General features: G+C 61.6%; 1 protein-coding gene across 12 annotated transcripts in view; it reads right to left on the bottom strand.

Annotated features, from left to right (window-relative positions):
• Positions 1-12,706, bottom strand: part of DIP2A (disco interacting protein 2 homolog A) — a 129,416-nt gene that overhangs the window by 23,882 nt on the left and 92,828 nt on the right. For 11 of the 12 annotated variants that reach the window (XR_009551720.1, XR_009551721.1, XM_060198837.1 and 8 more), the window contains 12 exons: positions 12,099-12,163; positions 11,814-11,907; positions 11,321-11,440; positions 10,521-10,635; positions 9,613-9,752; positions 6,858-6,994; positions 6,601-6,681; positions 5,997-6,124; positions 2,187-2,301; positions 1,232-1,433; positions 395-504; positions 237-317 (listed from right to left, as the gene is read on the bottom strand). Coding sequence is in view for 10 of the 12 variants with exons in the window: in XM_060198837.1 (XP_060054820.1) it covers positions 237-317; positions 395-504; positions 1,232-1,433; positions 2,187-2,301; positions 5,997-6,124; positions 6,601-6,681; positions 6,858-6,994; positions 9,613-9,752; positions 10,521-10,635; positions 11,321-11,440; positions 11,814-11,907; positions 12,099-12,163 (1,388 nt within the window). In the remaining 2 variants the exon portion in view is untranslated. Of the gene's footprint in view, positions 1-236; positions 318-394; positions 505-1,231; positions 1,434-2,186; positions 2,302-5,992; positions 6,125-6,600; positions 6,682-6,857; positions 6,995-9,612; positions 9,753-10,520; positions 10,636-11,320; positions 11,441-11,813; positions 11,908-12,098; positions 12,164-12,706 lie in introns of those variants that run through there. The other variant, XM_060198839.1, reaches the window with a different exon arrangement.

A 12,706-nucleotide genomic window follows, 5' to 3' on the forward strand; every position in this document is an offset into this window, starting at 1 on the left:
CAACTTGTCTTGGTGCTTTGTGTCTCCATATTGGGGGAGTGGACGCAGGCTCATACCTATTAAGCGGGTGCTCTGCTGCCAAGCCACCTCCCTGGCTGCACTCTGCTGCCCTAAACTGAAAACCCAGAGCTACTAACAAATCAGAGAAAGGTCCGTGTGAGCTGCCTGCAAGCCCAGGGCCAGAGCGCAGGACGAGCGGGGCCCCGGGAGGCCCTCTGCCCCCAGGCCTCTCTCACCTTGGCGTTCAGCAGCAGGAAGAGCAGGTGGTCCGGGGTGGTGTGTGCCCGCCACTGCAGCACATCTGGCAGGAACAGGAACTGTGCAGAGGCAGCCAGCTCAGTGTGGGGACACCTGGCCGCCCCCCAGCTCATTGGCAGGAAGCCCTCGCCCTCACCTTCCGGGCCTGGTCGCTGTCCTCCAGCTGAGCCAGCTCCCTCCCTGAGGCCTGCGCAATCCGCTTCCCAGAAACCAGGTTTCCCACAATCATGGAGGCTGGTCCCACCTCTAGAAAACCAGGGATCTGTGAGAAGCCAGGACAGCTGGGACGTGTCCAGACATTCTATCTCCATCATGGCTTTTACTGGAGGGAGGCGCTCAACTCCTGCCCACAGTGCAAGCCCTCCGTGCTGGCTATCCTCTGGTGTCATGTCGAGAGGAGCAGAGAAAGGAGGGGGGGCACGGAGGGGAGAAACACTCTCCTCAACAGAAGCCATGTCAAGTAAGCAGATGAGGAAGGATGATGAGCTGGTGACACAGATGTGAGGGACAGTGTTTGGCGCCAGTCACAGTGGCTACCTACTCATCCCATCCCTGCACTCTAGCTCCTGTGCAACACAGGAAATGAAGTCTGTCTGAATAAACATGCCGAATGACACCGTAAGTGTCCAATGATCACAAAATAAGTTCTATTTACTAAACATCTCATAAATAAAGGGACGAAAAGGCCTTAAGACTGAAGTCAGGAATGGGACTCCCGTGCAGGCCACCCAGGCTGTTCTCCAGCTATGGCTATGGCTGCGGCAGCCAGAGCAGCAGCTCACGTGGCCTTGGTGTGGCCAGCTGCCAACACTCTGGCAGACAGCCATCCCTTCCCTTGGCATCACTCCGTCCCAGGGAACCGAGGGCCAGAGGTGACAGCTGGCCCAGGGCACCTCCTGTACCCCAGACACCCTTGGGACCACACTGAGAACCGTGTGCTACGGCCAGATGCAACAGCAGCGAGCGCACTCACCAGGCTGCTTCTGGCGGGGCTTGGGCAGGTTGGTGACACAGGTGTGCGGGCACATCAGCACATTGCAGGGGTGCAGGGCGCCCTCCAGAAAGCGCTGCTTTGTCTCAGAGATGTGGATCCCACCAAGGGGAGCCTTGGGCAAAGTGTTAGCCGGGACCAGGGCCAGACAGTACACGCCCACCTGGTGGATGCTGTCGATGGCCTGAGGGGTGAGAGCAGCAGGTGCCCCCACTCAGACTGGCAGGAGCTGTCAGTGGGGCTGTGAGGCCAAGGGGGACCTCCGCCCTGTGTGGAAAGGAGGCCCCTGCTTTGCTCAGACACACATCCATGTCTGCAAGTGCTCTGCAGAGTCACACTGAGTGATCAGTCCTCTGTGCTCAGAACTGCCTCTGTGGCCACACTTGCATTTTACACACAGCAGAGTGAAAACCGTGAAAAGTTTATCTGTAGCAATGACAAAGACGATAAAAGCAAATGTATTTACCCCAAGAGGAGCTGGGGGGACAGCCCGGCCCCAGGGAAAAGGGATGGCTGCACTCTGCGGCAAACACAGCAGCACTGTGTTTGAGAGAGAGGGTCGCCGTGTGGGGAGTTGGTGAGACCCCAGCTTTCCAGACGGGGAGGGGTGTTAGAGAGTGATGTCCACAGTGGGCCCAGGGCAAGGCCTGGAGGTGAGAGCCAACAGCTCTGCGTGGCCTTGGGCACACTGCAGCCATGCTTCCTTCTGCGCCCGGGGCACCTCCACAGTCCACAGCTGAGTTCACACGTCTACTGAGCGGGCCGTGTCGGGACAGCAGGAACTAAATGCTGAGAGCCGAGGTCCACACGAATGTCCGCAGGGCTCATTCACAGGTGTCCCCAAGCCGGGTGACCAGACCCTCGGTCTGCTCAGAGCGGCTGAGGGGCTGGATAAGGCAGATGGAGGGTGGCACAAGGTGTGGGAGCGCCCGCCTACCTGCAGCACTCGGCTCATCCACTGGAAGCTGTCCTCCTCAGAGGCGTCCGGCCGCTGCTCGGCCACCAACACAATGCGGTCCTCGTGGAGCACGGCCACAGAGAAGACGGCGATCCTGAGGGGAGGGCGGCATCACCACCTGCAGGTTCTCTCTCTCCCCCGGGGGGCAGCACGACCTGCAGGCTCTCCCTCTCTCTTTCTCTCCCAGAGGGACAGTGTGACCCACTAGAAGGACATGGCGCTCTAAGAGGAGGAGGGGGAGGAGGAGGAGGACCTGGGGCTCTAGGAAGATGGAGAGGAGCAGGACCTGGGGCTCTAGGAGGAGAAGGGGGGAGGAGGACCTGGGGCTCTAGGAGGAGGAGGGAGAGGAGGAGGAACTGGGGCTCTAGGAGGAGAAGGGGGAGGAAGAAGAGGACCTGGGGCTCTAGGAGGAGGAGGGAGAGGAGGAGGAGGACCTGGGGCTCTAGGAGGAGGAGGGGAGGAGGAGGAGGACCTGGGGCTCTAGGAGGAGGAGGGGAGGAGGAGGAGGACCTGGGGCTCTAGGAGGAGGAGGAGGGAGAGAGGAGGAGGACCTGGGGCTCTAGGAGGAGGAGGAGGGAGAGGAGGAGGAGGACCTGGGGCTCTAGGAAGAGGAGGGGAGGAGGAGGAGGACCTGGGGCTCTAGGAGGAGGAGGGGAGGAGGAGGAGGACCTGGGGCTCTAGGAGGAGGAGGAGGGGAGGAGGAGGACCTGGGGCTCTAGGAGGAGGAGGAGGGGAGGAGGAGGACCTGGGGCTCTAGGAGGAGGAGGGAGAGGAGGAGGAGGACCTGGGGCTCTAGGAGGAGGAGGGAGAGGAGGAGGACCTGGGGCTCTAGGAGGAGGAGGGAGAGGAGGAGGACCTGGGGCTCTAGGAGGAGGAGGGGAGGAGGAGGAGGACCTGGGGCTCTAGGAGGAGGAGGAGGGGAGGAGGAGGACCTGGGGCTCTAGGAGGAGGAGGAGGGGAGGAGGAGGACCTGGGGCTCTAGGAGGAGGAGGGAGAGGAGGAGGAGGACCTGGGGCTCTAGGAGGAGGAGGGAGAGGAGGAGGAGGACCTGGGGCTCTAGGAGGAGGAGGGAGAGGAGGAGGAGGACCTGGGGCTCTAGGAGGAGGAGGGAGAGGAGGAGGAGGACCTGGGGCTCTAGGAGGAGGAGGGAGAGGAGGAGGAGGACCTGGGGTTCTAGGTGGAGGAGGGAGAGGAGGAGGAGGACCTGGGGCTCTAGGAGGAGGAGGGAGAGGAGGAGCAGGACCTGGGGCTCTAGGAAGAGGGGGAGGAGGACCTGGGGCTCTAGGAGGAGGAGGGGGAGGAGGAGGAGGACCTGGGGCTCTAGGAGGAGGAGGAGGGAGAGAGGAGGACCTGGGGTTCTAGGTGGAGGAGGGAGAGGAGGAGGACCTGGGGCTCTAGGAGGAGGAGGGAGAGAGGAGGAGGACCTGGGGCTCTAGGAGGAGGAGGGAGAGGAGGAGGACCTGGGGCTCTAGGAGGAGGAGGGAGAGAGGAGGAGGACCTGGGGCTCTAGGAGGAGGAGGGAGAGGAGGAGGAGGACCTGGGGCTCTAGGAGGAGGAGGAGGAGGAGGAGGACCTGGGGCTCTAGGAGGAGGAGGGAGAGGAGCAGGACCTGGGGCTCTAGGAGGAGGAGGAGGAGGAGGGGAGGAGGAGGAGGACCTGGGGCTCTAGGAAGAGGAGGGAGAGGAGCAGGACCTGGGGCTCTAGGAGGAGGAGGAGGGGAGGAGGAGGAGGACCTGGGGCTCTAGGAGGAGGAGGGGAGGAGGAGGAGGACCTGGGTTCTAGGAGGAGGAGGGAGAGGAGGAGGAGGTCCTGGGGCTCTAGGAGGAGGAGGGAGAGGAGGAGGAGGACCTGGGGTTCTAGGAGGAGGAGGGAGAGGAGGAGGACCTGGGGCTCTAGGAGGAGGAGGGAGAGAGGAGGAGGACCTGGGGCTCTAGGAGGAGGGGGAGGAGGCGGAGGACCTGGGGCTCTAGGAGGAGGAGGGAGAGGAGGAGGAGGACCTGGGGCTCTAGGAGGAAGAGGGGAGGAGGAGGAGGACCTGGGGCTCTAGGAGGAGGAGGGGAGGAGGAGGAGGACCTGGGGCTCTAGGAGGAGGAGGAGGGAGAGAGGAGGAGGACCTGGGGCTCTAGGAGGAGGAGGGAGAGGAGGAGGAGGACCTGGGGCTCTAGGAGGAGGAGGGGAGGAGGAGGAGGACCTGGGGCTCTAGGAGGAGGAGGGAGAGGAGGAGGACCTGGGGCTCTAGGAGGAGGAGGGAGAGGAGGAGGAGGACCTGGGGTTCTAGGAGGAGGAGGAGGACCTGGGGCTCTAGGAGGAGGAGGGGAGGAGGACGAGGACCTGGGGCTCTAGGAGGAGGAGGGGAGGAGGAGGAGGACCTGGGGTTCTAGGAGGAGGAGGAGGGAGAGGAGGAGGACCTGGGGCTCTAGGAGGAGGAGGGGAGGAGGAGGAGGACCTGGGGCTCTAGGAGGAGGAGGGGAGGAGGAGGACCTGGGGCTCTAAGAGGAGGAGGAGGGGAGGAGGAGGAGGACCTGGGGCTCTAGGAGGAGGAGGGAGAGGAGGAGGAGGACCTGGGGCTCTAGGAGGAGGAGGGAGAGGAGGAGGAGGACCTGGGGCTCTAGGAGGAGGAGGGAGAGGAGGAGGAGGACCTGGGGTTCTAGGTGGAGGAGGGAGAGGAGGAGGAGGACCTGGGGCTCTAGGAGGAGGAGGGGAGGAGGAGCAGGACCTGGGACTCTAGGAGGAGGGGGAGGAGGAGGAGGAGGACCTGGGGCTCTAGGAGGAGGAGGGGGAGGAGGAGGAGGACCTGGGGCTCTAGGAGGAGGAGGGAAGGAGGAGGAGGACCTGGGGCTCTAGGAGGAGGAGGGAGAGGAGGAGGAGGACCTGGGGCTCTAGGAGGAGGAGGGAGAGGAGGAGGACCTGGGGCTCCAGGAGGAGGAGGGGAGGAGGAGGACCTGGGGCTCTAGGAGGAGGAGGGAGAGGAGGAGGACCTGGGGCTCTAGGAGGAGGAGGGAGAGGAGGAGGAGGACCTGGGGCTCTAGGAGGAGGAGGGAGAGGAGGAGGACCTGGGGCTCCAGGAGGAGGAGGGGAGGAGGAGGAGGACCTGGGGCTCTAGGAGGAGGAGGGAGAGGAGGAGGAGGACCTGGGGCTCCAGGAGGAGGAGGGGAGGAGGAGGAGGACCTGGGGCTCTAGGAGGAGGAGGGGAGAGGAGGAGGAGGACCTGGGGCTCTAGGAGGAGGAGGGAGAGGAGGAGGACCTGGGGCTCTAGGAGGAGGAGGAGGGAGAGGAGGAGGAGGACCTGGGGCTCTAGGAGGAGGAGGGGAGGAGGAGGAGGACCTGGGGCTCTAGGAGGAGGAGGGAGAGGAGGAGGAGGACCTACAGCTCTAGGAGGAGGAGGGAGAGGAGGAGGACCTGGGGCTCTAGGAGGAGGAGGAGGGAGAGAGGAGGACCTGGGGTTCTAGGTGGAGGAGGGAGAGGAGGAGGACCTGTGGCTCTAGGAGGAGGAGGGAGAGGAGGAGGACCTGGGGCTCTAGGAGGAGGAGGAGAGGAGGAGGAGGACCTGGGGCTCTAGGAGGAGGAGGGAGAGGAGGAGGACCTGGGGCTCTAGGAGGAGGAGGGAGAGAGGAGGAGGACCTGGGGCTCTAGGAGGAGGAGGGAGAGGAGGAGGAGGACCTGGGGCTCTAGGAGGAGGAGGAGGACCTGCGGCTCTAGGAGGAGGAGGAGGACCTGGGGCTCTAGGTAGGATGAGGACCTGGGTTGAGAAGGAGCGCCAGAAGCCCTAGCAGGGCCGCAGGGCATCACCTGCCTCTGTAGACAAACTTCATGGGCTCCACAGCCAGAGCGGTGGCCACCACGTCATCTGCATTGTGCCTGCGAACTCCAACCACCATTAGCCCGTCCAGCTTGCCCACAACAAAGATCAGACCATCCTGCAGGCAAGAATGGAGGTCAGGAGGAGATGCACCGGAGGCCTGTGGCAGCCCTGCAGCTGGCTGACCGTGTACAAGGTGACCGTCAGTCAGTCAGGGCACCAGGGCAGAGTGGGCCCCTGCTCTCAGGCACAGCAAGGACACAGCTCTGGGCAGAGGGCGGGCTATAGAGGACTCCCGATATCAGAGTCAGCGCAGCCCTTGCCTGCCTGGCCAGCAGAGACCCAGTCACCTGAGCAGCCCGGCCAGCGACACAGCACACCCGCCTGACCTGGACGCCCACCCCAGCCGGGGAAAGTCAAGGCGACACAGACAGCCACAGTGAACGCCGTGACCTGCCTCCTGCTCCCCATCCCACCTGGGCATGGGCCACAGTGCAGCGCCCGACCTGCCACGACCTGTGCAAGGATGGGCGTACGGGGTGCCAGGAGGGTACCAAGTCCACCTAAAGGCCATGCCCAGAGCCATATACTCACAGGCCCAATGAAGCCCAGCAGCCCAGTCCTGGTGAAAGGCCTGTTGGAAATGGGTACTCCTGCCGCAGTGATGGGGACCGTCTGTGGGGAGGGAGTATGGTCAGCCACAGGCAGGAACCCCCAGCAAGGGGCCAGCAGTGCAGAGAGGTGGCTCCCCGGCCAGATCCCTACCTGCAGGGCTGAGGTCCCTGCCAGCCTCCTGCTCCCAGAGCAGAGCCATGGACAGAGCCTCAGGGACAGGCTGGGACAAGACTCACCTCAAAGACGTTCTTGGTGATGCCAGGCAGCCCGTAATATGTGGAACCAGTTGCACTGGAGCTGACACACAGCTCTCCAACCTCGTCGGTCTTACAGAGATAAGGGGCTCCCTCAAGCTTCACCACACACAAGTCAGCTGCAAGACAGGAGTCCTGAATACTAAGAGGAAGGCAGGTCTCAGCGAGGGTGTGAAGTAGGACTTAATCTGCAGGGAGAGGTGGAGCAAAGACAGCTATGTCTGCAGGAGTGCTGTGGGCTATCTCTCAGGTGTGCTGTGGGCTATGTCTCAGGAGTGCTGTGGACTCTGTCTCAGGAGTGCTGTGGGCTCTCTCAGGAGTGCTGTGGGCTCTCTCAGGTGTGCAGTGGGCTCTGTCTCAGGAGTGCTGGGGGCTCTCTCAGGAGTGCTGTGGGCTCTCAGGAGTGCTGGGGGCTCTCTCAGGAGTGCTGTGGGCTCTCTCAGGAGTGCTGGGGGCTCTCTCAGGAGTGCTGTGGGCTCTGTCTCAGGAGTGCTGTGGGCTCTGTCTCAGGAGTGCTGTGGGCTCTGTCTCAGGTGTGCTGGGGGCTCTGTCTCAGGTGTGCTGTGGGCTCTCTCAGGAGTGCTGTGGGCTCTGTCTCAGGAGTGCAGTGGACTCTGTCTCAGGTGTGCAGTGGGCTCTGTCTCAGGAGTGCTGTGGGCTCTCTCAGGAGTGCTGTGGGCTCTGTCTCAGGTGTGCAGTGGGCTCTGTCTCAGGTGTGCAGTGGGCTCTGTCTCAGGTGTGCTGTGGACTCTGTCTCAGGTGTGTTGTGGGCTCTGTCTCAGGAGTGCTGTGGGCTCTGTCTCAGGAGTGCTGTGGGCTCTGTCTCAGGTGTGCTGTGGGCTCTCTCAGGTGTGCAGTGGGCTCTCTCAGGAGTGCTGTGGGCTCTGTCTCAGGTGTGCTGCGGGCTCTCTCAGGAGTGCAGTGGGCTCTCTCAGGAGTGCTGTGGGCTCTCTCAGGTGTGCAGTGGGCTCTCTCAGGAGTGCTGTGGGCTCTGTCTCAGGAGTGCTGTGGGCTCTGTCTCAGGTGTGCAGTGGGCTCTGTCTCAGGTGTGCTGTGGGCTCTGTCTCAGGAGTGCTGTGGGCTCTGTCTCAGGTGTGCTGTGGGCTCTGTCTCAGGTGTGCTATGGGCTCTGTCTCAGGAGTGCTGTGGGCTCTGTCTCAGGAGTGCTGTGGGCTCTGTCTCAGGAGTGCTGTGGGCTCTGTCTCAGGTGTGCTGTGGGCTCTGTCTCAGGTGTGCTATGGGCTCTGTCTCAGGAGTGCTGTGGGCTCTGTCTCAGGTGTGCAGTGGGCTCTGTCTCAGGAGTGCAGTGGACTCTGTCTCAGGTGTGCTGTGGGCTCTGTCTCAGGTGTGCAGTGGGCTCTGTCTCAGGTGTGCAGTGGGCTCTGTCTCAGGAGTGCTGTGGACTCTGTCTCAGGTGTGCTGTGGGCTCTGTCTCAGGTGTGCAGTGGGCTCTGTCTCAGGTGTGCAGTGGGCTCTGTCTCAGGTGTGCTGTGGACTCTGTCTCAGGTGTGCTGTGGGCTCTGTCTCAGGAGTGCTGGGGGCTCTCTCAGGAGTGCTGTGGGCTCTGTCTCAGGTGTGCAGTGGGCTCTGTCTCAGGTGTGCTGTGGACTCTGTCTCAGGTGTGTTGTGGGCTCTGTCTCAGGAGTGCTGTGGGCTCTCTCAGGTGTGCTGTGGGCTCTCTCAGGTGTGCAGTGGACTCTGTCTCAGGTGTGCAGTGGGCTGTGTCTCAGGTATGCAGTGGGCTCTGTCTCAGGTGTGCCGTGGGCTCTGTCTCAGGTGTGCAGTGGGCTCTGTCTCAGGAGTGCTGTGGGCTCTCTCAGGAGTGCTGTGGGCTCTCTCAGGAGTGCTGTGGGCTCTCTCAGGAGTGTTGTGGGCTCTCTCAGGTGTGCAGTGGGCTCTGTCTCAGGAGTGCAGTGGGCTATGTCTCAGGTGTGCTGTGGGCTCTGTCTCAGGTGTGCAGTGGGCTCTGTCTCAGGTATGCAGTGGGCTCTGTCTCAGGTGCTTGGTGGGGCTCTATCTGTAGGGAGAGTGGAGCACTCACTGACCACCATGCCTTATCTGCATTGTGGAAGCAATGAGAGGGCCGGGTGGTGAAGCACCTGGCTGAGCACACGTTACAGAAGCATCGACTCAGGGGGCTGGGTGGTGAAGCACCTGGCTGAGTACACGTTACAGAAGCATCGACTCAGGGGGCCGGGTGGTGAAGCACCTGGCTGAGCACAGGTTACAGAAGCATCGACTCAGGGGCCGGGTGGTGAAGCACCTGGCTGAGCACAGGTTACAGAAGCATCGACTCAGGGGCCGGGTGGTGAAGCACCTGGCTGAGCACACGTTACAGAAGCATCGACTCAGGGGGCCGGGTGGTGAAGCACCTGGCTGAGCACACGTTACAGAAGCATCGACTCAGAGGCCGGGTGGTGAAGCACCTGGCTAAGCACAGGTTACAGAAGCATCGACTTAAATGCTGCTAGGATAGGCTCCTGGATTTACTGATGTGAGCTCCACCTGCAGTCGCTGTGGCAGGGACAGACCTCAATTCTACAAGCAGTATATGGCCCACGGGCCAGATGCCCTCTGCCCCTGCCGTAAGATGCCAGAAGGAGCCCCAGAGACCACAGGCACAGAAAGAGTAATGGCCGCCTGGCAAGGGCTGACCCTCTGGTGCTGTAGCGCTCTCCTCCTGCTGGCCCTATGCCCAGCACTAAGACAGCCCACAGGGGCCCAGGCGGTTCTTTACCTCCAGGCATCACCTGGCCAACGTCCTGCACAGTGAGGACCGACAGCTTCTCCTCCGTGTCCACTCTGATCACGCCATAGCTGAGACCGTTCATCGACAGGACAGCTTTTCTTGGAGGAGGCCCTCCCAGATCAGGTGGCCTGGAAAACACCAGGCTGGTGAGGGGCTCGAGTCCTGAGGTGACCTGGACCCAAGGCTGCAGCAAAACCCTACTTTCTGTGGACACTGAAGATACGGCTAAGGGTGGTAGCCAGCCCCTCTCCACAGACACAGGTCTGTCTGTCCCTGTCCATCCCTGCCCCTGGCACACAGGTACTGACATAGGAAAAAGAGGCCATGATGGGAGCTATCTTCTGCCTGGCTGTCTGGCCCCAGGGGCCTGGACTGGCCTGACTCCATCCCTGTCCATTACAGCTACCTGTGGCCAGAACTGCCTTGTGTGGCCCGTCCTGACTCCAGACTTCAGGGAGCTCACACACCCTGCATCGGATCCTTAACTGGATGTGTGAACCAAAGTCACCGAGCTCAGGAACAGGCTGTTCTACACTGTGACAAAGGCCAGTGGGGTCCTCAGTGACAGGCAAGCTGGCACAGAGCACAGGACCGTGTGGCTGGCCGAGGGCAGAGACACCCTTCTGGTGCTGTGCTGTCACCATGCCAGGGTTCTTCTCGCCTGCACGCAGGGAGCGTGTGAGTGCAGGGACATGGTGAGGCCATCGCCAAGATGTTGAAATGTAGGCACTGCTGGGAATGTGCTGCCCTTGCCAGCTGCCTGAGGGGCCAGACAGGATCCTGAGGGGTGTGGCTCTCGAGGGCATGGCCCCCATGGCTCCTGGCCTGGCCCACATCCTGGGGAAGTCCATCAGCCTCAACATACCACCCAAGTGGCACCACAGCCACCCAGTCACCTGCGCATGGCCACCGTGAGAGCCTCAGCAGAGCTGGCACAGGGACAGATGACCTCTGGCCTCAGTCCCCGGGCCTGGAAGACATTGAGGAAGGCATCACAGGATGAGATGGACCCTGCAGGAGATAGTGCTCGGTATCACAGGAGGGCACCCGGCCCTCGGGAGTGACCCTCTGCTCCTCCCGTCCCCACAGGACTGTCACACCTGGAGCAGGGACCCTGGGGAGGGTGTGACAGTCCCCAGAGAAACACGATTCCCAGACCCACAGCAGCAGAGTGGGAGACTCCTCACAGTCTCTGACATCCTGATCAGCCCTGGCCTGCCGTCCTCACAGGGAGGAGGGGAGGCCTCGAGTTAGTCACCCCCAAGGATGTGTCCCAGGGACGTCCCCCATTAGGAGTGTTCTGGGTGAAAGGCTTGAATTCCCAGGAGGCTGGGTACTCCAGCCTGGCACAATCAGCTGCCTGGCTTTGTGCCCATAGCCACCTACTGACATCAGTCAAAACCCTCACCCAGAGGGTCCCCAACAAGCAGCTGCCTGAGTTCTGCACAGGGCCTGCACAAGTGACACAAAATCAGAAGACAAGGACATAGGTCAAAGGGTGGGAGGGGTTGGCAGGTGGGGTCTTGAGGTCAGAGGGTAGGAGGGGTGAGCACGTGGGGCTACAGTCAGAGAGCAGGAGGCTGGGAAGGAGCCTGGCCGCTGGAGAGACAGAGGTGCACTGACCACAGGGCTCAGTGCTCTTCTCACCAGGTGGGCCAAGGGGAGGACTCCACTGGGGGACGGATGAGGGACTCACATGGGTTGGCGCCGTCAGCCACCATCAGCATGCGCAGGGAGCTGAGGCTGAGGTCCCTCTGGCCCCGCTGAGCCAGGAGAGACCAGTGCATGTCTCGAGACTTGACCAGTGCGGCCTGGGCTGCAGAGAACACACAGGCCCAAGTCAGGGCAAGGTGCGGCCCAGGCCTCACGCGCACACAAGTACAGCCCTGCTCTCTCTCTTCCTCTCTCTCTCTCTCTCTCTCTCTCACACACACACACACACACACACACACACACACACACACACACACATACACACACGCCTCCCTCCCACACATGCAGACCAGGCCTTAGACATGCAGAGTGGGTTTCAGAGACCCAGACTGGGCCTTGCACACGCACACGCACACGCACTAGGGCTCATACACACACAGGAAAGGCCTTGAGTCAGGACCCCACTCTAGTCACACAGGGCTGTTCAGCCTCACGGCCGATTGCAGCTGCCAGAGATGAGCAGAAGGACCTGTTACCTTTGTAGGAACACACTTTCTGGACCCAGGAGAGGGGGTTCACCTTCATCAGCGCGTACGGAATGCTGAGCACACGCATTCTGTTAAGGACGCTCTGCAGAGACACGGACGAGCTCAGAGTTGGATGCAGAAACAGCACAGAGTGCACTACGGCAGACACAATCAAGGGTCCTCACACCAGCAGCTCAGACATGGCCCAGGGCCACTAGAGACTAACGATACCGCCTAAAAGTTGGGGCTGGTGTCACTACTGAAGGGACCAGGGGACCTGCAGACAGCACTCACTGTTAGCACGGCATGCCACAGACCAGCATCCCTTTTGAAATCCAGCACACTTGTTAGCGTCTCGGCTGCAGGTGGACAGAGATGGTTAGAGAATGGCAGGACCCTCCTCACAGCGTGCATGCAGACAGCAGACTCTCGGGGACACGCGGCACCTCCAAGTGCATGCACGGTAACGGACAGCCGTGACTACCTCTGCAAACACTGGAAAAACATGGAAGTAGAAGCCGGTTCCGTGAAGACAGAACTAAGGTGGACTGACAGGACTCACTGGAGAAAGACATACTGACGAGGACCACAGTGCTCATGGACCATTCAGGTGGGGCCAGACCCCTGGACAGGCTCGCTCACCTGCACCGAGGTCACCCCTCTAGCTCAAGTCCTCTCTGGAGACCCCCTTTCCCTGCCCCACACCCAGCCCCTCCATCCACATCACCAGGTACACAACCCCCTTCTCCACACCTTCTATATGACACGCCTCCCCGAGACCAAGACAACCTGCTCACAGTCCTCCCCACAGTCCACCTATAAAGCAGATCCCCTTCTACCCCACAACCCTCCTCTGTATCCTTACTCCATCCCCTTCTACCCCCACCCCTCCTCTGTATCCT

The sequence above is a fragment of the Erinaceus europaeus genome, chromosome 9 (assembly GCF_950295315.1).
Source record: "Erinaceus europaeus chromosome 9, mEriEur2.1, whole genome shotgun sequence".
NCBI lineage: Eukaryota > Metazoa > Chordata > Mammalia > Eulipotyphla > Erinaceidae > Erinaceus > Erinaceus europaeus.